The sequence below is a fragment of the Panthera pardus genome, unplaced genomic scaffold, assembly GCF_024362965.1.
Source record: "Panthera pardus isolate Hobbes unplaced genomic scaffold, ASM2436296v1 HiC_scaffold_11, whole genome shotgun sequence".
Taxonomy (NCBI): Eukaryota; Metazoa; Chordata; class Mammalia; order Carnivora; family Felidae; genus Panthera; species Panthera pardus.
The window spans coordinates 13,290,582-13,316,078 of NW_026526666.1; the positions used below are offsets into that span (position 1 = coordinate 13,290,582).

At 54.4% G+C, this 25,497-nt stretch overlaps 1 protein-coding gene and 1 long non-coding RNA gene across 2 annotated transcripts; one reads left to right on the forward strand and one right to left on the reverse strand.

The window, feature by feature from the left end:
• Positions 1-2,270: 2,270 nt before the first annotated feature.
• On the reverse strand, positions 2,271-3,748 carry UBL4B (ubiquitin like 4B). The gene has a single exon (XM_019457792.2). The coding sequence runs from the start codon at positions 3,628-3,630 to the stop codon at positions 3,100-3,102; it is 531 nt and encodes a 176-aa protein (XP_019313337.2). The 5' UTR covers positions 3,631-3,748; the 3' UTR covers positions 2,271-3,099.
• Positions 3,749-20,967: 17,219 nt separating this feature from the next.
• On the forward strand, positions 20,968-22,212 carry LOC109272018 (uncharacterized). Its single transcript, XR_002082215.2, has 2 exons — positions 20,968-21,142; positions 21,937-22,212. It is a non-coding gene; the product is annotated as an uncharacterized LOC109272018 (long non-coding RNA).
• The last annotated feature ends 3,285 nt before the right edge of the window (positions 22,213-25,497 follow it).

Here is a 25,497-nt window from a genome sequence, read left to right on the forward strand (position 1 = left end):
TACAGGTTTAAATTTGAATCAGGCGAAACTGGCCACAGGGAAGGATCTCCATGGCAGGCAGCCAGGGGCTAGGGTTCTCCATGCAGAATAGGGTTCTCACCTATTTCTGGAGTTTCTGCCTGCCCCCCTTACCTCCGCCCAATGCACTACCTGCTGCCCCCTGCTACCTGTAAATCCTCCCGCTAGGGGACAAAGCCTGTCAGCGCACATTGAGGAACTTGGCATTGAATAAAACATCCCAGGGAGAGGTTAGCAGGGGAAGCACATTCTCACGGAGTGCCAAGTGATATGGCACTCTGCTATGCTCAGCTCCTGTGGGCAGGGGCAGGGGGTCCTTGGGAAGGGCAGTGTCCGCAGCAGGAGGCATCCATGGTGTGGAAGAGCTGAACACCTTTCCTTCCGTTCCTTGGGGACTGGAGTCACCCTCCCCTGCAGCGCTAGGGACAGAAGCATCGGAGGTGGCTGCTCTCCATTGGCCCTGACACTCCCACTAACTAGAGAGAAAACAAAGGCTTCCCCGTCCTTCATGCCAGCTTCTCTCCGCAAGAGGAATAAAACGGCTCACTTATTTTGATCACTCACAGATTTCTCGGGAAATGGGCTATTAGTTCCCCTAATGTAAAGATAATAGGCTCGTCCCCCTTGGCAAATGGCACAGCCCCAGCACGAACACGCTCACAGAACCTTCGGAAGGCCTTTCCGTGGAGGACAGAGGACGTGCCAGGAGCAGGAGCCGAGAGGAAGCAAGGAGCAGGCTGGTGACCCCCTCCACGGTCCCAGGCCCGTGGGTGCTGGTGGCAGCCACCACAGGCCGAGTCCTCAGGGACCCTGGGAGAGGTCACACCTGATGGAGCTCACTCCCTCCAAGGCCCCACTTCCCTGTCCTCTTGGCTGGTGGGGGCAGAGGCCGGGGCACTGCTGGACGAGATGGGCATTGGCTGAACGAGGGTCTCTCTGCCACTAAGCAGGCTCACAGAGCCAGAGACCTGCTTTCCAGGGTCTCTCCTGGCCATGCCACGGCCCCCTCTGACAGAAGATGTCACTCTGGATTGCACTGTCTTTATAACCAACCCTCACAAACATCTGTGGGGTAAGTAGACACTATTAGTATTCCCTGACCGGTAATAACAGGCTGATGAAAAGGGCAATACAACGTGAAAACCCTGATCGAATCACACACACCCTCCCACCCTCATTTGAGATGGGAAATTCTCTCTCCTGCCCTCACAGAAGGGGCTGAGACAGCATCTGGTATCATAAGGCAATTGACCTTTAAACAACACAGGGTTTGGGGGCACTGACCCCCTCCCCACCCCACCCAGTCAAAGGTCCACGTATAACTTTTAACTTGCCCCAAATTTATCTACTAATAGGCTACTGTTGACCGGAAGCTTTAACGATACATAAACAGTCCATTAATACATATTTTGTATGTTATACATACGATATATCATGTTCTTACAATAAAGTAAGTAAGAGGAAAGAAAATGTTATTAAGGAAATCATAAGGGGGGGGTGCACCTGGGTGGCTCAGTCCGTTGAGCGTCCGACTTCAGCTCAGGTCATGATCTCACGGTTCATGAGTTCCAGCCTCACGTTGGGCTCGCTGCTGCCGGCACAGAGCCTGCTTTGGATCCTCTGTCTCCCTCTCTCTGCCCCTCCCCCCTCTCAAAATAAAATAAACATTTAAAAAATACTTAAAAATGGGTAAAATTGGAAAAAGAAAATCATAAGGAAAATACAGTTACAGTACTGCGCTGTATTTATCCAAAAATACCCACCTAGAAATGGACCTGCACAGTTCAGACCCGTGTTGTTCAAGGCTCAGCTATATAACAATCCCCATCTAACAGGTGCAAAACCTTGCGTGAGACAGGGAACGTAAGTTAACCAAAGTCACACGGCAGAGCTAGGACTGGAATCGGTCGCAGAGGCCCTAGGCCAAGGACAGAAGGTTTCCAGGGAAGTGGCCCTGCGTGTTCCTTTCAGGACACTGTCCTTCATCACCTTCCCTCCACCTCCATCACAGGACAGAACCACAGGAACAGCACCTTAGGGACTTGGGAGGACAGGCTCTCAGGGAGCTCCATGGCCCCTCACACCCAGGATGGGGGCTCCTCAGCCCTTGGCAAGCACCACCCACTCACACCAGAAGGGAGCAGGAAGCCCGGCTTTCCTATAGCCTGTGAGACTGGCCCCTCCAAGCTGAGCCCAGGGCCCTGCGAGGTGGCGGCTTCACCTGGATATTCAGTCACACTGGCTATACTCTGTGGTCATGTCGCGGCTTTATTTGTCACATTTCTGCCCTCTCTGTCCAGGCTGCATGCTCTGTGGGGGCAAGGATGTCGACTGGTACCATTCTTGCTCCCGGGGAGTGCTGGGCAGGTAAGGGGGACTCAGGGACACCCACTGTTGGGTGAGATTTGGGGCAGGGGGTGAGGCAGGGGTCTGTCACGCTGACCACAGTGAGTGACTGTGCAAACCACCTTTTCTGCCCAGCCTCAGTTTCCTGCTGTTCTTGGTCTGTGTATCTCCCGAAGCATCCAGGCCTGACACCCAGTAGGTGCTCCCCCCGCCTCCTCGTCTCTGCTAGCCCTGCCCCTTGAGCTGTGGAAGCACAAGCGACAGCAGGATCGCCTCACTCAGAGGACAGGGGGTGACATTCCTCATCTCTTGGCTGTCAGACACCCTGAGGGCAGGTGCCATGGCCTGGGGACACACAAAAATGAACTCACGTTATCTGTCTTTCTGCGCCAAAGGAGAAGCCATGGAGACTCTGGGCAGGAGGATTTCTGCAGCCTGGCAGGTTGCCTAGGGGATGTCCAGCCCAGGAGGGGAAATTGGCCTTTGACCACCCCTTTAGGGCCACCCATGGGGTGATCAGAACCCTGTCAGGGATGGTAATGGGGGTGGAATCATACTGTGTCTCAGAGTGGGTACCACAGACCCAAGAGAGGACAGAGGGGTCCAGCTGCTCTGAAGTTTCAGAAAGGGGTGCGGACGCATGTCCCTCAGCAGGAATTAGTGGGGAGTCACCAAGGAACACAGAAGGATGAGACCAGGTGGATTTGAACTTGCAAATGAGTAGGATGGGCCAGTTTACTGATCAGCCTTCCCCTCCTCCTCTTCCTCTGCTTCCTCCTCCTCCTCCTTGTCTTGGGGCACCGAGGTCTCGGCCTCAGGCTCCTTCTCCCCCGGGGGCTCCACTACCGGCTCCTCTACCAGGAGGCACTGCGCCAGCCGCTCCAGGTCACCCAGGCTTATCCTCTGCAGGCGCTCCTGGTGCTCCTGCTTCAGCAGCCGCAGCACTGCCTTGGTGTCCTGGGGCTCAAAGTGTTTGGCTAAGACCAGGCCCAGATGGTGCCACAGGGGCTGGGGCTGGTGGGCCTCCCCGGCAGTGGACTTTGCCAAGGGCCGCATCATGACATTGATGGAGGCGTTGGGCCCGATGTGGTAGTCGGAGAGACGCTTGTCATCAGCCAGAAGCTGGCCTCGGAAGAGCAGGTGCTGCTGCTCCTCGGGCACCTGCAGTCGCTCCGACACCAGCTTCTTCAGCATGGCCACACTCTCTTGCCCTGACATCTTTAGGCTGCATCGCTGGCCCAGAAGCAGCTTGACTGTGAAGAACATTGGGCCAAGAATGGAATCAGGAGGGATCCATGTTCCATTCTGCAGCTGCCCTGAGGGTTAAGGGCCGGTGTCGGAGCAGGTGACTTCTCCTATCAATGGGGGGCGGTGGCCCTCAGAGGCCAGGGGGACCAGCCCAAATGGACAGCCATTGGCTAATGCACAGTGATGTCACAATGCTACAGGAGGGCTCATTCTGAGAGTGGGACTTTGGCAAAATTAGAGGGACATGTCTCCCTTCGTTTCTCCATGAAGAGAGAAAGGAGGAGAGAAGAGGAGAAAAGGAGGGCCAGGAAAGAAAACACAGGACCCGGAGAAAGGAGAGCGGGAGAGGGAATAGGAGGGTCCCAAAGCAGAGAGGGCAAAAGGAAACACGTCCTCGTGGATTCATTCAACACGTATGGATGGGGTGCCTTCTTCACCAGGACCTGTCCCCGGATGGGGGAGATCCTGTCGCAATGGATACATCCTGCCCTCACGAAGCTTTCAGTCTAGCGAGCCGGCTAACATTTACCAAGTGCCTTCTTCCTGTCGAGCACTTTACACGCTCCCTTGGATTGGGTTTCCCAGAAGAAGACCCTGAGACAGGGATTCGAGGGCGCGAATTTAGCTGGGAGGAGACCCCAGGAAGCGCCAGCAGGGAGGTGAGGAGGTGAGACTAGGAAGGGAGGGAAGACAGAGCTGAAGGAAGAAGCAGGTTGCCCTTGTGAATAACCGGGAGGCTTCAATCCTGCTCGGTGCTCCGGAAGGCTGTGTGGAGTCCACCTGAGTGATACCACCCGAATCTGTGTGCTTGGGCCCCTGCCTTTGGTTGGTGGCGGTGCTAACCCCTTGGCTGCGTGCCCTGCACGAGTGCCATTGCTCCTGTGACCAGAGGAAAACCCTTGGGCAGAGATCTGCAGGCGCCGGCAGGGGGAGGCCTCAGGCGTTCAGGAAGGTGAGCGTGGAGAGGACAGAACGGTTCACCACCCATGTCTGCATCGGGGGGCCTCGCCGCGTCGAATCCTCACAACCTCGGAGGCACCATTTGCCAGAGGAGACCACGGAGCTCAGCTTGATCACACGCAGGCAGCATAGCTTGGGTCTTCGCCGTTAGTGCCTGTTGCCTCCGGGAACATCTGCTCGGGGCCTTGGGTGTTCCAGGCACTCGGCAGACACCCAGGGCTCCGAGGTGAATACGGAACACGCACGGGGCCTCTGCCATGTCAGCTACTTCTGTGCTGGCAGTTTTCTGTCCGCTTGTCTAAGGTCTCCTGGGTCAAGCCCTTTATATACGCTGGCACATTTAAGCCCAGGAGGAAGGTATCATCGTAACCGAATTCTGGAAACAGGTGCAGCGGGAAACGGGTGCACCTCTGGTGGGGTGGTTTTTGCCAGGGAGCCTCTCCCAGCTCCCTCACTCTCTATGCTCCACTCTTCTCTGCGAGCTCTCCTGTTCCTCTTCCTCCTCCTCTCCTTTCCTTCCATTCAGCCTGGGCTACACTTGAACGCTGGTTAAAAACCACCTTCTCCAGGGGCGGCTGGATGGCTCAGTCAGTAGAGCATCCCACAGGCTCAGATCATGATCTCACAGCTCGTGGGTTCGAGCCCCACCGTTGTGCCTTGTACTGACAGCCTGGAACCTGCTCTGGAGTCTCTGTCTTCCTCTCTCTCTGCCCTCTCCCGCTTGTGCTCTCTCCCTCAAAAACAAATACACATTAAAAAAAAAATCTCCTCCAAGCTGCCAACACCTTGGACTTTCCAGACCTTTCCCTTCCACAGCACCTAGCCCTGATCCCCTGCCCAGGGTTGCTCCAAAACACCACCCTTCTTCAGGTCCTGGCAGCTTCGGGCCACGTTCTCACTCTCGGCAGTGACCCAAATTCTAGTCCATAGGGAAACCAAGCCCGCCAGGCAAGAAATCCCTGACATCTTGCCCTTTCCCACTAACCAGAGTGCTGCCACGGGCCCCCTGCTGCTTCTGCACCCCCCCCCCTCCTCTTCTCCCTTAAATGGGCCCTCTTGTTATTTCCCTTCTCCTTCGGAAAGGTCTCCAAAACCCACGTCTTGTCTCGTCCGCATCTGCACTGACCCCAAGCCAATTCAGGTTCTCCCCTTCCTCCATTTTCTGTGGCTCAGAATTCATAGTTCATCTCCTCTGTCCAGTCCCACCCCCTTGGGTCCATTCGTGCAGCAGCCAAAGGGCTCTTCTTAAATAAAAGTGAGCCAAGTCCCTGCTCTGAGTAACACCATCCAGTTTAATCCTTTTAGCCTTTGGAATCAAAATTAGCCTCCTCAGCCCCACATCCGTGGGCACCATGGCTCCGCCCTGCTTGCCACCCAAACCTCATTGCTTCCCCCCACTGCAGCCAACCACCTGCCATTTCCTCTACTTGTTTGTCCCCTGTGAAGTCTGTAATGCTAGTTGAAAACTACCTCCTCCATGAAGCCTTCCCTGCTGTCCCAGTCCTGGGTGCAGGCAGTCCCACCTCCCTGCATCTATCACCCCCCTTGAGCACACCTGCATGGATGCCCCTGGCACGCGTCTGTGTCTCCCTCACTATCAGGAGGGAGGGAGTCGCACCAGTCTTTGTATCCCCTACCACCTGCGCAGAGAAGGTTTCAAATCACGTCTTCTGAATGAAGATAAAATTTAAACATGCTGAGCTATGCAGGATCCAGTATGACAGGCTGTGGAAAGATATAACCTGCCTGCAGCCTCTCCTTTGCCCCTCCCTCTTCCCCTAGAGACATGAAAATCCAAATTCACACGAAAATTAAATCAGCAAGTGATTCTAATCTTTACCAAAGGATCTGCTATAGTATTCTTTAAATAGTCAACTCCCTTGGTGCATCTGAAATAAGACAGAATTTGCAAATGTGCATATAGTGTGTGCCCCGCCCCCCCTCCCCTCCCAGTGGATTCCATGATGTCAGGGCATCTGTGCAGAGGGAGTAACGCAGGGATGAGGCTTCTCCCTGGCCAACTGGGAGCTCCCAGCCTCTGGAGGGGAGGATCCTGTGGTAGACAACGCATGGGATGGGCAGGATTGAGGACATACCATGTGAGATGCCCAGAGCAGAGTTAATCCAAGAAGGCTTCCTGGAGGGGGCCAAAGTTTGAGTTGTGTTCTGCAGGACACAAAAGAAGGTGAGATGGGGAAGAGGGTGGCTTGCAATCTCTCTCACTGGCTGTGGGACTTCTGAGGAAAGTGGCGGGAGTCAGAGTTCTGAGCACGGAGGAAGGGAAAACAAGCCGCCTGCCTCGCCTCTCTGCCTCAGACCATCTACCCAGGGGGTGCTGCCCAGGACACTGGCAATACTGGCGAAGGGCCTGGCTTCTAGAAGCATGTGAGAGCCCCATCTCAGGCTCCATCTCTCCAAGGCTACTTGGTGCCCCTGTGACAGGTGAGGGCCACAGCTGCCGATTTATGCTTTTCAAATCAGGCTCCCTGGTCTAGAGAGTCCCATGGTCCTAAAGGGCCATGAGGAGAGAAGCGGCAGAATTAGCGCTGTCCCAGGAAACTGAGAGAGAAGATCACCACCTGCCCCCTGGAGCAGTGCCTGGAGCTCCCATTGCCTTCCCCAAGGGGGACAATAGGGGGCACCTTGCTGGGCCCTCAAGTCATAGTTGGAACCTGGAAATTTCATAATTTTTCCCATGTAATTGCTTGTCTTAATTATGCAATTAGCATGAGCAAATGCAATTGTCTAATCAGAACATGCAATCAGAAATGATTGCCATAATTGGGGGGAAGGTTAGCGGGAATGGCTGGGTTTGTGACTTGGGGGAAAGGAATGAGCGCATGCTAGGGAGAACCGGGGCAGTAGGGTAGGCTCAGAGCCTCTCGCAAACAACAACAGACACAACTGTGTCGCTGGGAAACAAGCACCATGTCTGCGTTGGGGGAGGGCTCTGGGGACACATCTGTGAATGCCAAGGTGCCTGGAGGCCCCGGCCATACTCCTGAACAGACTGACTGGATGTTGGTACGAGTAGGCCGCGAACTCCATAAAAGCCATGTGTCCATCTGCCATCCTGGGGCCTGCCTTAAGCAAGCCTGCTATTGAGGCCTTCTGGATTCTCATGGGGGTGTGGTCACTGCTCAGCCCCCCGCACAGGGTGGCTGTGACAGCCAGGAGAGGTAGGCCATGCACAGTGTCTGGTCCCTGATGGCATTCAGTACATATTTATATAAACTTGTAAATGTGGGCTCTGTCACCCCCAGCTGTCAGGGAAGACCCCGTGACACCCAGAAGCATGCCCAAAGCATGACTCCCCAGGGGGCCGGAGTCAGCTCTCATTGCCTGCACAGGTAGCCGGACCATCCAGGATCTGCAGACCTGGCCAGTCAAGGGGGAAGAAGGCCCAAGGTGCTCGATGACAGCTGGTGGCGGGGAGGGGGGAGGGGGGGAAGCGGGGGGGTTGGTGCTCTGGGCTCTGGGGAGAGCACAACCACTCCCTGGGGCTGCACAAGAGGCTCATCAAAAAGATAGGTGATGATCTCTGCCCCTCTCCTTCCCTGGGCACGTCATCAAGTTATTGCACTTAAACAACATCAGGCTGGCCTTCCAGGGAGGCGGGGGAGAGACCAAGAGGCATAGGGAAGAGAGAACACAGAGAAGCTTGGGGGAGAAACAGTCACGGAGACAAAGCCAGCAAAAGACGGAGGGACAGAAAGAGGAGGGGAGGGGGGTGGGGAGCAGGAGGGCTGAGCACAGGAGGGGCAGAAAGGGGGAGTACAGAGAGAAGCAAGGAAGGGACAGGAGAGGACGTACAGGGCCCAGGAGCAGCACAGAGACGCCTGTACTAGGAAAGCAAAGAGTGGAGAAGGAGGAGCAGGAAGGAACTGTTAATGCAAAGAAAGCACAGTAGGATTTCTGTAGCCTCCTTCTGAGAGCAGAGTCCCTCTACTCTCCCCTTACAGCCTGCAAATGGTCCACAGCAAACTGTGGCAGAGAGGATGGAGCTTGGGCAGCTGTTCACTGACAGAGGGGCTGAGAGCCAGGAGTCAGGACTAGGGCCCCTGCAGCCTCCACCCCTACACCAACCCCATCTTTCACCAGCATCTCCTGGGCACCAGCGAGGGCCACACAGTGCAGGACACTCTTGGACACCCTGGTGGCGACAGTGCTAACAGGCAGGATGAGGGTGGACACTTGGCTGCCCCCAGGCCCACCTCCATGCTTCCCGAGACCCCGCTCAGCCGGTGCCACCTCCTGTAGCTGTCACCAGGGACCCCTGCCCCTTCGAGGACGGGTCTCTCAGGCTCCTCTGTGCTCAGGCAGGCCCAGCCCGGAACAGACAGGCAGCTCTTTAGGCGGCCCCACCCCCCCGGTTGCCCTCTGTGGTGCCTGGCACATAGTAGGTGCTTGGTAGGTAAATGAGGTCCATTGCCCGGCCCTCATCCATTGGCTGCCACTGGTCTCAGCAGCTGCACAAAAGTGGGTCTGTGGCTGCTCCAAGGGGTGCCCCAAGGTCCCCCTGCCAGGTCTTAGGGAGCTGAGACTGAGGCGTGCGGTCCCGGCTGGGCAGGGCCAAGGGAGCCAAAGTGGAAGGAGGGTGGCAGATGGCCCTGGGCCGCAGGAACCATCCTGGCTGGCCCTGGGCCGCAGGAACCATCCTGGCCCTGCCCTCGCTGACTTGTAGGCGGCCCAGCCTCTCTCCAAGCCCTGGTCCTTGCACCAGACAACTCTGGTCCTGCCCTGCGCTACTGTCCTGGGGCCCTAGAGAGAAGTCAGACACTGGCTGGGAGCAGCTCAGAAGCCTAGCCCTGTCCCTCATGGGACTCAGACCCACACCTGGAAAACCCCGTGGGGCTGCGGCCTGCTGTGACCACTAGATGTCACTGTGACCTCCCAGGCTGGCTCCAGAAGCCAGCCCCACAAGCAGAGGGAACAGGGGCCAGAGCCCGTCCTCCCTCCCACAGACTACCAGTGAACCCCCCCCCCCACCCCGGCCGCATCCGCAGGCGCACACGTCAGTGCCCACCCTGAGGCAGGAAGAGAGGATAGTCGGACAGGCCCCTCCGTGGGATCCATGCACATCAACCCACCATTTTGGCACCGTGCATAGACTTTACCACAGAGGGAAGGAACTCTGGACCCCAACCAGCCCAGACTGAGAGGTTTTGCCAGGGAGGGACTTTGAATGGGGCCAGAGGAGGGGGACGAGCTGCCCACCCCCCTCCCCCCAGCCGAGAAGAAGGCAAGAAGGGCGTCCTGGCTGAGGGCCCAGCACATGTCCGTGGGGAGGAGTGTGGGACTCAGCATAGCTGGAGTGCGGTGGCAGGCGGGATGGCAGGAGCGAAACGGGACAACAGGCAGGGGCCAGTCACCTTCACAGAACTGCTCTTTACAGGGGCCCAGACTTCTCTGAGTCAAACATAACACACGCTAAATCCCTGCAGTGCACATGGGAGTCTCAAAGGAGTGAGAGCTCACACGCTCACACTCTCTCATTCACGCATGCACACACACACACACACACACACACACACACACACACACGCTCTGCCCGCCTAAGCTGACATCAGTGAAGGGGCTTCTGTCCCACAGTGTCTCTGAGCTCTGCCAGGGCTGCAGAAACGCCAGGACCCCAGCCAGTGCTCCACTGCCAAGAGTAAGATTCCTCTCCCTCAGCACCATCTCTGTGAGCCCCGGATGCTGCCCGTGGTGTGCCTGGTGGCCCATCAGCTCATATGGGGGCGCCTCAACGGTGATCCACACAGGGCATCCCCTCCATCTACACCCTGGGCTGTGTGACAAAGGTAGTTTGTGTCAGCCTGTAGCCACGGTACTGTGATGTTCATTTAAACATGCTAAATGCACTCTGGACTTCAGTGTAAAATCCTCAAAACCCTCAGCCAGATGACCCCTCAGACAAGGGACCGTCAGCGAGCACTGAGAATTAGGGGAAGGCTCAGATCCGCAGGGCCCAGGGCTTGTTGTCCACGCACACACCCAGTCTTTCACTTCATATACTAAGTACGGGCCGGGTATGCTATGTGCACCAGACCGTGGGGAGTCATCTCTGCAAATTTACCAGGAACAAAAGGTGGCACTCAGGCTGGACCTGGCAGGTGGGGCACCAGAAGGCAGGTGTGTCCAACTTCGGCTCAGGTCATGATCTCGCAGTTCACGAGTTCAAGCCTCGCATCAGGCTCTGTGATGACAGCTCAGAGCCTGAAGCCTTCTTCGGATTCTGTGTCTCCCTCTCTCTCTGCCCCCCTCCCTCCACCTCGCTCGCGCTGTCTCTCTCAAAAATAAATAAACATTAAAAAAAAAGGTCCTCCAGGAGGCTATGGGTGGCACCTGCACAGAGAGTGTCAGATGGCTGGGAAAGGATCTGTGGGGCCAAGGGGGAAACCTCCTTCCTCACCTGGGGCCCGGGAGTGGGGAGAGTCCAAAGGACCCGGTGGCTGGGGCAGGGGTTGATGCGCCAGGCCAGGAGGAGCATCGTGGGGCAGATTCTGATTCACAGGACTGGTGCTCTATAACTCATCATGTGTCCTCCAGTCCCAGAGTACTATTTCCCCTGCAGTGTCCTTATAAAGTGCTTCCTTAAAATAAATACATACATACATACAAAATCTATAATCTCGTCTTGGTTGCAACCATAAGAAAAAAAGACTTATTCCCATCCAGGCTGGATTAAGTGGGAGAGCAAGGGGCTCCTGGGTCAGGCGGAATGGTGGCAGCTACAGAGACCTGTCTGAGGGCCAGATGGGTCCTGGAGGGCCTGGCATTCGTGGGCACCACCCCTCCTCCCCCCTGCCCAGGAACAGCTTTGATGAGTGCTCCCTTCCCTCTAGGGGTGGCTGTTCCTTTGAAGATCTGTGTCATCAATCAGAGTGGCAGGAACCCTCTACCATGCAGCAAAAGATCAAACATGATGCATTAAAAGCGAAGAGAGAGGAGGTGCCCACAGAACCCTGCCCTGAATAGCTCCCGGTCTTGCTGGTCTTTGCACTAAGTTCACAGCCGGCTCCGGTTGGAGAAGCCTGCGGCCACTCTAAAGATGCAGCCACAGTGATTCCACGGGTCTAAAGGGGCTCTCTGCTGCTCCCGGAGAGATGCCAAGGCTGGCCCTTCAGCTTACGCCATCCTTTCAGCCTGGCTGTTGGCCCAAGGGTGCTGAGGCCACATTTGGATAAGATGCTTGCCCGCTGGCCCCTTCTCTGGGTTGAACTAAAGGCAGGTTCTTGCCAAGGAGGATGGCATGTAGTCGGCTGTGTAATCTTTGCCCCAAAGAACACCGGGACCAAAATGGAGGTCATGAGGGGAAAGAGGGAAGAAAGCTGGGAACAGACTAGGTGAGGCTAGACTTGGGGGGAACCGAGCTACCTGGGAGGCAGGCTTCCGTCAGGAGAAGATGGGTCAAATTATAGCTGAACAAGGCACTAATGAACTTGGATTTGATTCAAGCTTCATTAACCTTAAGGAGGCCCAATCGGCAGGTAGGGCATTGGACTGGACAGATTGCTGATTACTATAGTAGCTGACTGCCTGCTGTCCAGCTGGTAGCACTAACCATAAGCAGCCAGTCATTGGAAAAGCCTGGAGCCAAAAGCAAGCGAGAGGAAATTCTAACCCAGCCAATCGCTGATTGAATATTCCTGGGAGCAGCATGGGATGTATCCACCAATAGAAAAACTCAGGACCAATCAGAGGTTACCCTCCTCTCCCTTGTAGATTACAGAATGCCTTCAACTGAGCTGTTCCTGATGTTAAAACTCAAGCAACAAGCTGCTGGGCCGACAGCCTGAAATCCCAGCAGATGGTCCTCCCAGGGTCCACAGGCTCAAGAGCTTCTGTCCTGCGATGCCTCCTGAGCTGTAAGAATATCACACTGGACTGACTACCTTTGTCCATTAAGTCCACCGCTCTGGGGACTCCTAGACAGGCCAACTCTTTACTCTCACCAACAGGGACCCGATTAAGAGTTAGTGGGCAGGGGCAGGGCTCATGGCCAGGCAGGGAGTACACAACAGTGGGACCAGATCTGAGGGTGGCGGGGGGTTGGCAAGAGCGGTCTGTGGGCTCTCTGCCTCGGAGAGAACTTGGGATGTCCAGGGAGTCATGAGCCAGCTGTCAGCCTGCCCTTCCCTTGGCCTCTCCAAAACACTGCCCCTACTCATGCCCTTAACATACCTAACCAGCAGAGTCCTGCACCTCGGGTTCAGGAACTGCAGGCTTGAGACCATCTCTGGCATTTGTAATTGGCCTGGGGGGCAGGGGGCAGGTGGCCGGGTCATGGGATGGCTGGACTGAATGGAGGCTAGAGCTGCCCCAGCGTGGATGCCAGCTTCCTGGCAGAATGGCAGTTGCCCATCTGTCAGAAGTAGTGTGTCTGCAGTGACGGCCTAGGGGCAGGAAGCAAGGCGGAGGAGGCATGTGAAGTGATTGTGTCTGCCAGCTTTGAGCCCACATGGGAGAAGGATGCCTCCAGCCTGGACAGCTACCGGCAAATGGAAAAGAGACACTCGCCTATGGGTTCTAAGCATGGGTACTATACATTGGGTCTTCAGCCCTGAGATCCTTGAGTCCCTTGGCTGGGTGGGCAAAGGCAGAAGTTGTGATTAGGCTGGTTTCTTTGCCAGCTAGGAACCAATGGCCCGAGAATGGGGTGTGGTGGGGATCCTGTGGCTCTTCTCTCTGAGCTGCTTTCCAGGGTCACAAAGTGGTGGTGCAGGAATCTCCCAAGCTGTCCAAAACCACAGTGCATGCTCTCAAACTCCCTACCTAACTCCGCTGCCCCCACGGCCACCTCTCTGTGAGGACACAGCTGGAGAGAAGGGTGAAAGGAGTTCTGAGCGAGGAAGGAGTTTGGATCACATTTAGGGAGAAATTTCTGATATGAGGCTCAGATGCTGCTTCCTGCAAACTTTGAGCAATAAAGAAAATGAGCTCTGTTTAACTGAATCAAGTCAGATGCAGAGTTAGCCAGAAGCGGGGGGGGGGGGGGGGGGGGGGGGGCGGGGAGTGGATTGGCAACATGACTTTGATAAGCAGATGACCTTCACCAGCCTTTGTAGTGAACTCAGGCGAGGTGCCTGGACAGAAAGAGCCCTGTCCTCTTGTCCACCAGGCCTCACATCGATGCAACAGGAAATGGCCAAGTGAGGCGTAATGGTGTTTTGACCAACAGAAGAGGTGACCGTTGGTCTTGCCGTGGCCTAGCCTGGGACCCCTGGGTTGTAGAATCACAGACTGTCAGAGGGAAAGGGGAGCTGAAAGAGCAAGCCCTGCCACCTCCATCAAGAAACCAGGGCCCAGAGGTAACTTGCTAATTTCAGCCCTATTTCCAAGGGGTTTCCATACCCATGGTCCCCTGGGGAGAATACCTTCCAGGAAAGGAGCCAAGCCCAAGGAAGTGAGGCAGGATAGCCTGGGGAGCCGTGTGTGGGGAGTGGTCCCCAAGGCCCCAGCCAAGTTTCTGGGCCCCAGATGAGGAGTGAATCGCTGGTTCCCCCTGGAGGGGAGTAGTCAGTCACCCCGTATAAGTTTATTTTTATACATGTCTGATCTATTTCACATCCGCTCAGATATTTTGACACATATACAGGAAATGTAACTCTCCCCCATATGGCAGTGTTTGGTTGGCCAGACCTGGGGAAACTCAATAGGGTCACAGAGGAGCAGAGGGGAGTTGTAGCATCAGGGAAGAATGCCAGAGGCCCGAGGCCACGGTGGGCACTTTGGGCCAAGAGGCAGGGGACGGGGGTCATGGTAAGGTCGATGCAGGAATCCCCCTGCCCGGGTACAGAGCCCCAGGCCCCACGCCTAGGGGTGCTGAGTGTGCTCGGCCTACTGCTTTCTGAGGGAAAGCAGCCCAGGGCACAGGGCTGTTGGAAAGACAAAGAAAAGACAAAGACAAGTCCAGCCTGAGGGGCAAAGACTGAGATGCCTCAGGCATCCGCAAAGGGGAGATCAACATGCCGCCATCGGGCGGGAGGAGATCCAGACACCCACAGCTCACGTGAAACAAGGGACGCTACTGGCCTCACTTTCCTCTTATGTAAACTGGGGTGGACACTGCCCAGCTGGAAGGCTGGGAAGATTGAAGGAAAGAAGGCATACCCTGTTCCGCCAAGGGTCCTGGGAAACGACACCTTGGCAAATTCCCCCAAACAGAAAAATGGGGAGGATACTAGTGTCTCCCTCACAGGGAGGATGAAATTGGGCGACGTGCATGAATCACCAGGCATATGGCCCAGCTCCAGAGTTGGTCAGTGACTTGGTTCTTTAGTTCTATGCAACAGGTACCCAGCTCAGAGCCTAGAGAGGGAGAGAGAGCCCACTGGGTCTTTAAATGATGCTGACAGGCCTTTCGAGTGTGTAAACACAGGAAACTGGGGAAGAACCGGGGGCTCCCTCCCTCCCCAACATGGGTCAGAGAAACTCCTTCTCAGCTGTCCCAGAGAGAAAAGTAAACTCATGCAGTCCATCATTCCAAGAGGGACAGTGGGCTGGAATAACACACTGATTTTGTGGAGCTTCTCAGGGTTTTGTAGGTTGTTTTTTTTTTTAAGTTTAAATTCATGGTTATTGCCCATGGTTACATGCCCACGGTTATTGTCCCACGGAGGCAGGTTGATGGATGGGCACCCTAACTCATGGAGTTGAGACAGGTACAGATGCCCTGCTCTCTCCCTATGATCCCTTGGTGCTGGCATCGGACATAGTGCATAGGCAAGACTGGCCGTGAAACAAGCTCTCCTAAATAAAGCCATTTGGATCATTCTAGTTCTTAAAAACTGCATAGGTAGCTGGCCTCTACCTCTTGAGAGTTCTGCCTCTGTCTCCAGGGGGAATGGACTCTGCTGGTCTGGAATAGGTCACTGCCTTGGTCAACCACTGCCCCGGGGGGCTGGGTTGGGATCGCAAAGGACCAAGGAGGAGACTCACAGTCCATGCTTGGTAAACGGAGTGTGACAGCCAAGAAGTTGCTAAACCGTACTCTTCCTCCATTCTCCTCTGGGACCCAAAGAATTAGACCTCTGAAAAGCCCAAAGCCTGGGGAGTGTCAGAGGGCGGAGGCTGCATTTGGCCTTACCTCACCCCGTTCCCCCACCCACCTCCCTGTAAATCCTGGCAACACAACAGGAAGGCCCTTTAACTAGCACATAAAAGTGCTTTGGGCTTTCAAAGCCCCGCTCTGGTGTTTACGGGGAGCCCGAGACTTTTATGGGCCATTTCCAGTCTCCTTCCCCCTGACCTACTGATGCATCTTGGTTTCTAGCTGTGGTGTGGGGAACTGTCACAGTCCAGGTAAGTGACTACGGGGCCGGGAAGGAGGATGGGAGACCCCTGAACCTGGAAGGTGAGGATGCCAGGTTGGCCACCCACACACCCTCTATGGGTTGGGCAGCCGGTAGGACCTCCCTGGGATTCACCCTTGGCCTTGGACACATTCTGTGTCCTTCAGATAGGGCACAAAATGAGGACTCACAAGGTTGTTATTTACCCACTGACTGGTTTGCAGCTACAGTAACTGTAAGTCAGTCTTGGAAGGGGCCCAGCAAATGGGAAGGGGCCCATTACCCTTCATTGCCCTTGAAGGGTAATGAGGGCCCTGTCTCAATAGGTATTCTGGAGGTGGCCCATTCTGGAGGTGGCCAGGCAGATGAACTGTCTTAGGCTAGGATTCAAACGATGGACCTTTAAGATCTTGTTTAGCCCCAAAAGACTGTGAAGCTAGAGACTTCTGAGGATTTGGGGGGAAGCATTATTAAGCATCTCTCCAATGCAGATCTAGGACTTCCCCAGGCCAACAGCGTCAGGAAGAGCCCAGGAGAGGTTTTCCCCAGCTGTGCCTCTGATCCTGGCAGGTCCAGAGATCTTCTGGCTCTAAGTGCCTGTTAGCCAGGAGGCGAGGGTGGGGCACGTGGGGAGGGAAGCTCCCAGCTTGGGAGCTGACAGAAGCCTGGTGGTGGGGAAGCAGTAGCGGGAAGGATCTCTGCCTTTTCCTACCTTCTCCCACCCCACCCCCACCCCAGAGACCTCAGCCAGGGAGTCTTCCTAGCCCTACAGGCTCCCAAGGCAGATACCCAAGCCCAGCATTGGGGTCTGCCAGCTGTCCCCTCTCCCTGGCCCCTTCCCACCCTTCCCGACCCTCTTGTATGTCCTTGCTCCATTTGGGGGAACAATTTTTGCTCTCCCTCCTCATTCTTCCCGTTTCATATTCCTCAGACTCTCCCCTGTTCTCACTCTCTGAACCATTCCATTTGGTTTGTGCCTTTTTTTTTTCCCCTCCCCCTTGCCTTTTCTCTCTTTTTGTATGATCTAACCATCTTCTTCCCTCCTCTCCTAGACAAGATGGTCTCTTAAGGTCTCATTTAACAATGAAATCACATAATTCTAAGACCCAATAAATATACATCACACACATGTAAATGTTAGGTTCTCTCCTGTCTATTACTACATTGGAAACTGACAACCATTCTCTGAGGTTGGGCTTCTTCCCATTTTACAGGGGCAAAGCTGAGGCTAGCGGACAGGCGTGACTTGCTTAGAACCATAAACCTATTAGATGACAGACTTACGACGACCTCCAGCTGCCTTCAACAACAGCAATGACAACCAAGACTTCCTAGAGTGGCAGTGCATAGTGTAGTATAATACATAACCCAGCACAGGGGTGCCTGGGTGGCTTAGTCGGTTGGGTGTCTGACTTCAGTTCAGGTCATGAATCTCACAGCTCGTGAGTTTGAGCCCCGTGTCGGGCTCTGTGCTAACAGCTCAGAGCCTGGAGGCTGCTTCAGATTCTGTGTCTCCCTCTCTCTCTCTCTCCACTCCTCCGCTCATGCTCCATCTCTCTCATTGTCTCAAAAATAAATAAACGTTAAAAAAAATTTTTTTTTAGGGGCTCCTGGGTGGCTCAGTCGGTTAAGCGTCTGACTTCGGCTCAGGTCACGATCTCGCAGTCCGTGAGTTCGAGCCCCGTGTCGGGCTCTGGGCTGACGGCTCAGAGCCTAGAGGCTGCTTCAGATTCTGTGTCTCCCTCTCTCTCTCTCCCCCCTCCTCAGCTCATGCTCCGTCTCTCTCATTGTCTCAAAAATAAATAAACATTTTAAAAAAAATGTTTTTTAGGGGCTCAGTCGGTTAAGCGTCCGACTTCAGCTCAGGTCACGAACTCGCGGTCTGTGAGTTCGAGCCCCGCGTCGGGCTCTGGGCTGATGGCTCAGAGCCTGGAGCCTGCTTCCGATTCTGTGTCTCCCTCTCTCTCTGCCCCTCCCCCATTCATGCTCTGTCTCTCTCTGTCTCAAAAATAAATAAACGTTAAAAAAAATTTAAAAAAAAATTTTTTTAATCTATAACAATGCATTCCAGACACAGTACAGGGTAGTATGCAGGACAGTGCCAGATGCTGTTCTTAGTGTTTGTTATTCTAAGCACACACAGCTTCACAACAATCCTATGGGGTAGGTATACACTACCCCCATTTTACAGATGATGAGACTGACCTACCCACAGTCACACAACCAATAAGTGGCAGAGCAAGATCCAACCCCAGGCACTTGCCTCCAGCCTCTGCCTGCACCGGCACTGTGTTCTCCCTCTCCCCCATGCTCTATGGCAGGTGGTCCCATCATCGGGAAATTCAGGGAAGTGGAGGCACGGCCTGTGGTTCAGACAGAGGCCTGTGGGTCTTGCCCACGAGAGAGGAAAGTGTCCAGAGAGTGTGTCTGGGTCTGTGTGTCCTGAGGAACTCCAAGGCCAAGTGTTGAGAAGGGATGTCAGAGGAAGGGGTCAGCTGAGACAAGCAGATCCTGTCTTGTTTCCAGACTAGAGAGAATAAAGACCTCTATTCGGAGCCCCTGCCTTCCCCCTCCCCGGCTGGCTGCTCCCAGAAGGGCCTCTTGCCTCCTCCCCACTCCGGGAAGGCCCTGAAGAACTTGCCCTTCCTCCTGACCCTGCCCTGGGAACCACAGCTAAATCTTACCCCACGATTATCCAGCCGCACCCCGCTTGGGTCCATGGCCTCCCAGCCCCTGGGGACTTCTCGGCGGGTACCTGGTCTGGCTCTCCCCGCTGGCACAGGAAAGAATGTGCTTCTGTCATCCTATCCTCCCTCCCCGACCCTAGCCCAGTGCAGAATTGGATTAAGAACAAAAATATGAGCTGTGTTTGTTTTAATCAGCTTCAAGACATGGGGGCTTTTAAAGGGAAGGAGAGCAGGCCGGAGCTGGCCTCGGGGCAGGCAGGCCGGGCGGTGATGCCATCCCAGGGTCAGGAGCGAGCCAAACAGGAGTGCATCCGAAGGTCAGATCCTGGGGCAGATAAGGGCTGAGAGGAGGAGACCTGGGGGCCGAGGGCCTAGGGCCGAGGGCCGGGGCTGAGGGAGGAAGAAAAAGATGGCAGGAGGGAGGGGAAACATAGGTCCCCCCCCCCACCCAGAGAGTGCTGGAGTGAGGTGGGAGAGGAGGGAAGGGGGAGGCCCCTGTGGAGAAGAGCAGCAGGGAGTAATTTTTTCCAGAGGAGGGGCTTCCTCGGGGTCTCTGGAATGAGGGATGATGGGAAGGAGGTGAGGGAGTGTCAGTGATGATCTCCACCACCCATTGCAGGAAGAACCCCCACCACAGTCTGCCACTGAGCCTGAGGAATGGTGTCTGGACTTGAACTTCATGCCCTGATGTGCCAGCACTAGGGACACAGGTGCTAACCTTAAGTCAAACATGTGGAACCCAGTGGAAAACGGGAGGTGTCAGGGCCAGACTGAGGGAACAAAGGCCTGGTCTCTGGGCAGATGGAAGATTTGATGAAGACCTGGAGGCTGTGAGGTGTGGAGGAAGGGCTCTGAGGTGGGACCAGGAGCCTGGGTGCCCAGGGATCCTGGGATATTTAGCCTCTTCTTAAGAAGAAGCCCCTGTGGCCATACAATCAAACACTTGCTATATGAATGGCTATACTCACATTAGCTCTGTGAGCCAAGGAAAGGGGCCCAGAGAGGTTCAGGGACTGGTCCAAGATCACACAGCCAATAAGAGTCAAAGCTGGTATAGTTACCTAAGGTTTAGGATAACCAGCTGGCACTCTGACCCCTGTGGGTTGAACAGTCTCGACTTGTTCTGAGGTCGAAGCATCCAGATGGAAATAATGCTGTGTGATGTCAGACAGTTGAGGACAGAACTCTCAGAGGCCCTTCCCAGAACCCTCCTGCTCCCCAGCCACCAGGAGAAGGGTCTGGATGGGCCCTGCCCACACTCCAGCGCTTTGGGCCACCCTTGCCTGGAAGCAGCTGTGAGGTGATGGCTGGAGTCTGGGCCAGCCGTTAGACCAGAGCATGGGCTCCTGGGGACAGATCTGGGTCTTCTAATCTGGGTTCACAGAAGGGATCTGGTCCATGATGATGCTATTACCAGTTGGAGGTAAAGGAGAAAAACCAGTAGTGAATTCTTTATGCGGTTACATTCAGTTAGCTTCTAAGTTAGAAATGATATCATCCTTTTTCTGATTTGAAATGCTCTTCCTTTCTTGTCACAAAACATAATGAAAGTAGGACTTCTAGAAAGTCTATTCTCAGCAAAATAAAAATTGTCAAACCTTTTCCTCTTTTCAGTTAAGAGCAATTTTTAACCAACTGGTCCGTATAATCCCCAAGTTTGGGAACAGCTGTATTATTTATTTGGAGACATTCTTACCTAGCCCGAGACACAGTCCAAAGCTCTGCATGCTGCAAGTGCTTAATAAATGCAGCTCACAGGAATTCTCACAGTCTAGGTCAACAGGGACATGGGTGGGGAGGTTTGGGGTCTAGAACCTCAGATGGCTGTGCAGGCCTGGGCAAATTACTGCATTTCAGCCTCAGTTTCCTCTTCTGCAAAGAGGAGGAGACAGGACCATCTGGCGACCCTGAGATGAATTTCGGTGGCACCATTCCACAAGCCAAGGAGGGGCAAGTCTGAACTCCTGGAAAACAGACAGGGCCAGTCTCAAGCACGGCGTGTGCAGCTGTGGCCCAGGCAGAAGACTTGGCGGGGGACAACAAGGGAATGTACCTGTTCAGCTGGCCCGTGTGAGAGAATCTCCAGAATCAGCAACAGAGGGGCTGCTAGCCCCAAGGAAAGAGTATAACTGGACATTAGCCAGGACTCAGGCCCAAACCAAATGAAGGGCCCCTTGCCCACTGTCCCGAGCCTCTGGCTGCATCTCCCCACCCCTCCAGGCTGGGACCGGTCTCAGAGCCTCCCCTCCACCATGAGTCATGCCACCTTCTATAGGTCAAGTCCATCTGATCCGGTGCAGCAAACCTCAGCTTAGCCCCTGCTCTGATGCCAAGTGCGGGGGGCACACGCATTATCCGGGAAAACGACGCACACAGTAGTGTTCCCTCATTTTGATTTAGGATGTAAGTGTCCATGCGGATCGACTGTAGTCAAGTCTGCTAAGAGGCAATTGGACTAAATAAAGTATGACCAGTCTCTGCCCTTGAGGACCAGCTTTTGAAAAACACCCCTACCGACCTGAAAGGAATACACAGGAGAGAGGAAACCCATTCCACCCCCAGGGAGCATTCTGGCTAACGGAGAAGGTGAGTGTTCTGCACAGACCCAGTAACAAGGTAAAACCAGAGGCAGAAGGCATGGGCTGTTGGCCATCGAAGGGGCCGGACGAAGATGTCTCTCTGAGTGCTGGAGCTAGGTTAGAATCGGGAGGGGAAGGGCCGAGGCCGCTCTGCTCCTCCCTGAAGCAGGGCCCTCACACCAACCGGGGGAGGAAGGGCCTGGCCTGTCTGGGACAGGCACTGTCTCCAGGGTGTGGGTGACATTTTCCAGCTTGGGTCTGGAAAGAAGCGTCTTGGCCAGGGTCCCTGGGTGCAGGGGAGAGGGCATGACTGCCTCCACAAAGTGTGGAAAGGACAGGGAGCTGTGGGGGGCTGGGGGGGGGGCAGTTCTGCCCCTCGGGCAGCTCAGCTCTGCACAGTCTCAGCCCCATTCCCCAGACACCAGGGGGCACCCGCTGCTGACGCCATGGCATTGGGTTTCCCCTGGGCTGGCTCAGGCTACTGTCACCAGGCCTGCCGGGAAATTGCTGCTGACACTGGGAAAGGGCCCGGGGAGTGGGGGACCTGGTCTGTGCAGTCAGCGAGCTCTGAGCAGGCACGAAATGGGCTGGAGCAGGGGGACAGCTGTGGGCTGAGGGGGTTCTAGCAGCACGGAGCTGGGCCCTGCGTCTCCATCCTGGTTCTGCTCCTCTTAAACTGTCCCCAGGGAGGCTGGGGAGCTTTGGAGCTCGTGGCCAACATGGCTGCGCGGGGTGAGAAAGGGAGAGGAAGAGGCCAGGACAAGAGGGTCACAGGACCCCCTCCACTTCCCCGCCCCCAAGGTTGTACAAACTGGCGCCTCAGCATCCCTCCAGGAAGAAAGCCACAGCTGCCCCACCCTCACCGGGCCCATGCCTGCTGCCTCAAGGTGTCCCCCTACCAGCTTTAATCTGGATGGGGATCATGTCCCCCTCCTCATGGGTTGTCCCCTGTGCTGCTGTCCCACTGGGTCCTAGACGGCCTGCTCTGCACCCTCCCCCCCTGTGCCATCCCTCTCTCTCTCCCTCCCCTGCTACCTCTCTCTTCTCTGCTGTTTATTAAAATAAAAACATGCATTAGCTCCCAGGTACTCCTAAGTATTTCCAAGACCTGGGCAGAAACTGAGGAGGGCTGGGGGTAAGCAGCAGGAGGGAGCCTCAGACTGGGAGTTGAGGTCCCCCAACTGTTACTGCCCCTCCGGGTTCTCCACCACAAAGTGTGTGGCTGTTGGGGATGGAATGACCAGGGACACACAGCACTCTGGGCTCTCAAGGGCGATACTTACAGGAGGCCGGGCCCAATCCCCACCTGCAAAGAAACATCCGTGGACTTCTCTCCCCTTTGAACTGCACCGTCCCCCACCCCACCGGAGATGAAAGCGCTCCGTCCTGGACTGTGACACCCCCCGTAGCTTTGGTCCTGGACTGCCCCGGCCTAGCCGCAGCCCCAGGAGGGAGGAAGCAGAGGGTGCAGAGTAGAAGTAGGCCCAGTGGAAGTTCAGGAAGGGGCAAGTCTGTTGGGAGAAAGCCACCAGGATGCCAGGGTAAGTGTGGGGACGGAGATGGGGCTGGGGGGAGGGCGGTGAGCAGCCACTGTGAATACAGGGCAGGGGTGTACGAGTCCAGCCAGGGACCCCCAGGAGGCAACGGACAGTTGATGGTACCGGTCTGGCAGCCTGAGGCACTTGATCTCATGACCCCCGACTGGGCAGGCCTCTCCCCAGGAACTTCACAAGGGCAGGGATGGACCATTCACAGAGATGATCAATCCATCCATGTACCCACCAACAGGTGTAGGTTCATGCATACCCACCACAGACCCGACACTGTGACAAACGTGCAGAAGGCCCCAAAGGCCTACTTCTTCCTCAGTCTAGGAGACTCAGGAAGGCACTTCAGAACGGGGTGGGGTCGTTGGGGTAGGGAGAGACCACTAACTTGTTGGTTGGTTCCCAAATTTGGTATGAATAGACTGTCAAATTATAATGTTCTTACTTTTCATTTAATCACAAAAGAAAAGGATTTTAACACTTGTTTTGAAAGAAGTAAAGAGGATAGAATGAGAAACAGTCCTTCTCAATATCAACTAGAGATAAAGATTCAGCTAGGGGTAGCTTTGGGGGGAAACGACTGAAAGGGACACCAGGTGGCCTGGGAGGCATGGGTCAAGTGCAAGTCCCAGATCCGGGCAGCCATCACAGAGCTATGGTACACAGAGATGTTCACCGAGCTGTCCATCTGGGAGTAGTGCACGTGACCATGTAAGTCACCCCTAAATGAAGAAAGGAAATAAGGCACAAGTCAGACATTGAGCCCAAGGAAGCTTGTGCACTTGGGGGCCACGCTTCACAAATTCAAATTCCAGCTCTAACCCTTGGTATCTTTGTGACTTTGAACAAACTAGCCTCTCTGTACCTCGGTTTCTTCATCTCTGAAATGGGAATCATAATTACACTGACCTCAAAGAGTTCCTGTGAAGATTTAATGAGTTAATGCATGTGAAACCCATCAAATGGTATTTGCCCTGTAGTAATTACTCAGTGGTATTTGTTATTATTCCAAGAAAGTGCAGCTGCCAACTTTATGCTGAAATATAAAAATAGATTGGACAACTTTGCATCAAGGAAAGAAAACATAGTGACATTTTATAGGGTGAATCACATTATATGATATTGCTCTCTTACACAAACTTATTAGAGGCTCTCTATATGATTACTCATTCATTATTCAACAAATATTTACTGAATGTCACTAGCTTCTGTGACTGTTCCAGAGAGTGGGAATAAAGCAGTGAATCACACAAAGTCTCTGCCCTCATGAATTTACATTCTCCCGTGGGAGATAGTCAGTAAACAAATAAGCAAATAAATGTATAATGTTAACAGAGAATACCAGTCAGGATAAATCCCCCCAAAATCTACATGTAGATGTACCACATTCAAACTGCAGAAAATCAGTACAAAGAGCAAATCTTGAAAGAAGCCAGAAGGAAAAATGTGTTTTGCCTATAAAGAACAACAGTAAGAGTACATTGGACTTGTCTTCAGACGCCATGCAAGCAAGATCAAAGCGGAATGCAATATTTAAAATGTTGGAATTAAAAAAAAAAACCCACCTAGAATTCCAGAGCAAGTGAAATTATCCTTCTGAAGTGAAAGAGAAATAAAGACTTTCTCAGACAAGCCATGTCAACAGTGGTAAGTGCTGTGAGGAAAAATAAAGCAGGGTAGGGGCGCCTGGCTGGCCCAGTGGGTAGAGCATCCGACTCTTGATCTTGGGGTCATGAGTTTGAGGCCCATGTTGGATGTAGAGATTACTTAATGAAAAAATAAATAAATAAATAAAGCAGGGTGAAGGGTTAGAGAATGGTGGGGGAAGATGCTCTCTTGGGGAGGCCAGGAGACCTCTCCAAGGGGGTGCCATTTCTGTGGAGACCTGAATGAAGTGAAGGTTTGAAGCAGGAGCCATGTGAGGATCAGGGAGAGAGAGCCCCTGGCACAGGGCACTGTAGGGGCAAAGGCCCTGAGGTGGGAGGGAGTGTTGGTGCAACACGAGGAAGCCATCACGGCGGGAGCATGGCCAGCCCAGGGCAGAGGGTGTGAAGAAGGAAAGGCACAGGGCCCATGTCATGGAAGGAGTCTGGAGTTTGTCCTGCGTGCCATGAGAAGCCATTGAAGAAATTTGAACTGAGAGGTGACACAACCTGATTTATATCTTCAAAAGCTCACTCTTGGCTTTGGCGTGTAGAGAACAGAGAGGAGCTGTAAAGCATTGTCCAGGCCAGAGATGGCGGGGCACGGACCAGGACAGTGTCAGAAGGCGGGAGGGGTGGGGTGTGACTGGATTCTGGATATTTTTGGAAGGGAGAGCCAATCAAACAATGAATGGACTGGATAAAGGGGCCAAGTGGATATTTTGGCCTTAGCAACTGCAGAGTAGCAGTGCCTGTGGCAGACATGGGGGACCTGGAACAGAAGCAGGTCTGGGGGCGGGGGGGGGGGGGGGTGTTGGCAATCAAGAGTCCTGCCCTGTTCGGCCACGTTAAGTTTAAGATGTCTCTGAGGCCCGCAACTGGGCAGAACAACTGGACAGCTAGATGCACAAGTCTAGACCTCAAGGGAGCAGGCAGAGCTCAAAATATCATTTGGGAATTGTCATCAGCCGGGAGTGTAGCTCAAATGCCCTGCTGGTTCTCATGCTTGGGGTTTTCTCATAAGCATTACAAAAATTCCCTGTAGCTCTGCTAAGGAAAGTGCAAACAGTCTTTCTAGGGTCGTCTCATTAAAGTGGGGATATTCTGGGCAACATCAGAGGTGGCGAGACCAGCACCCCTTGTCTCCAGCAGCTCTGTGGGTCCTCTTGCTG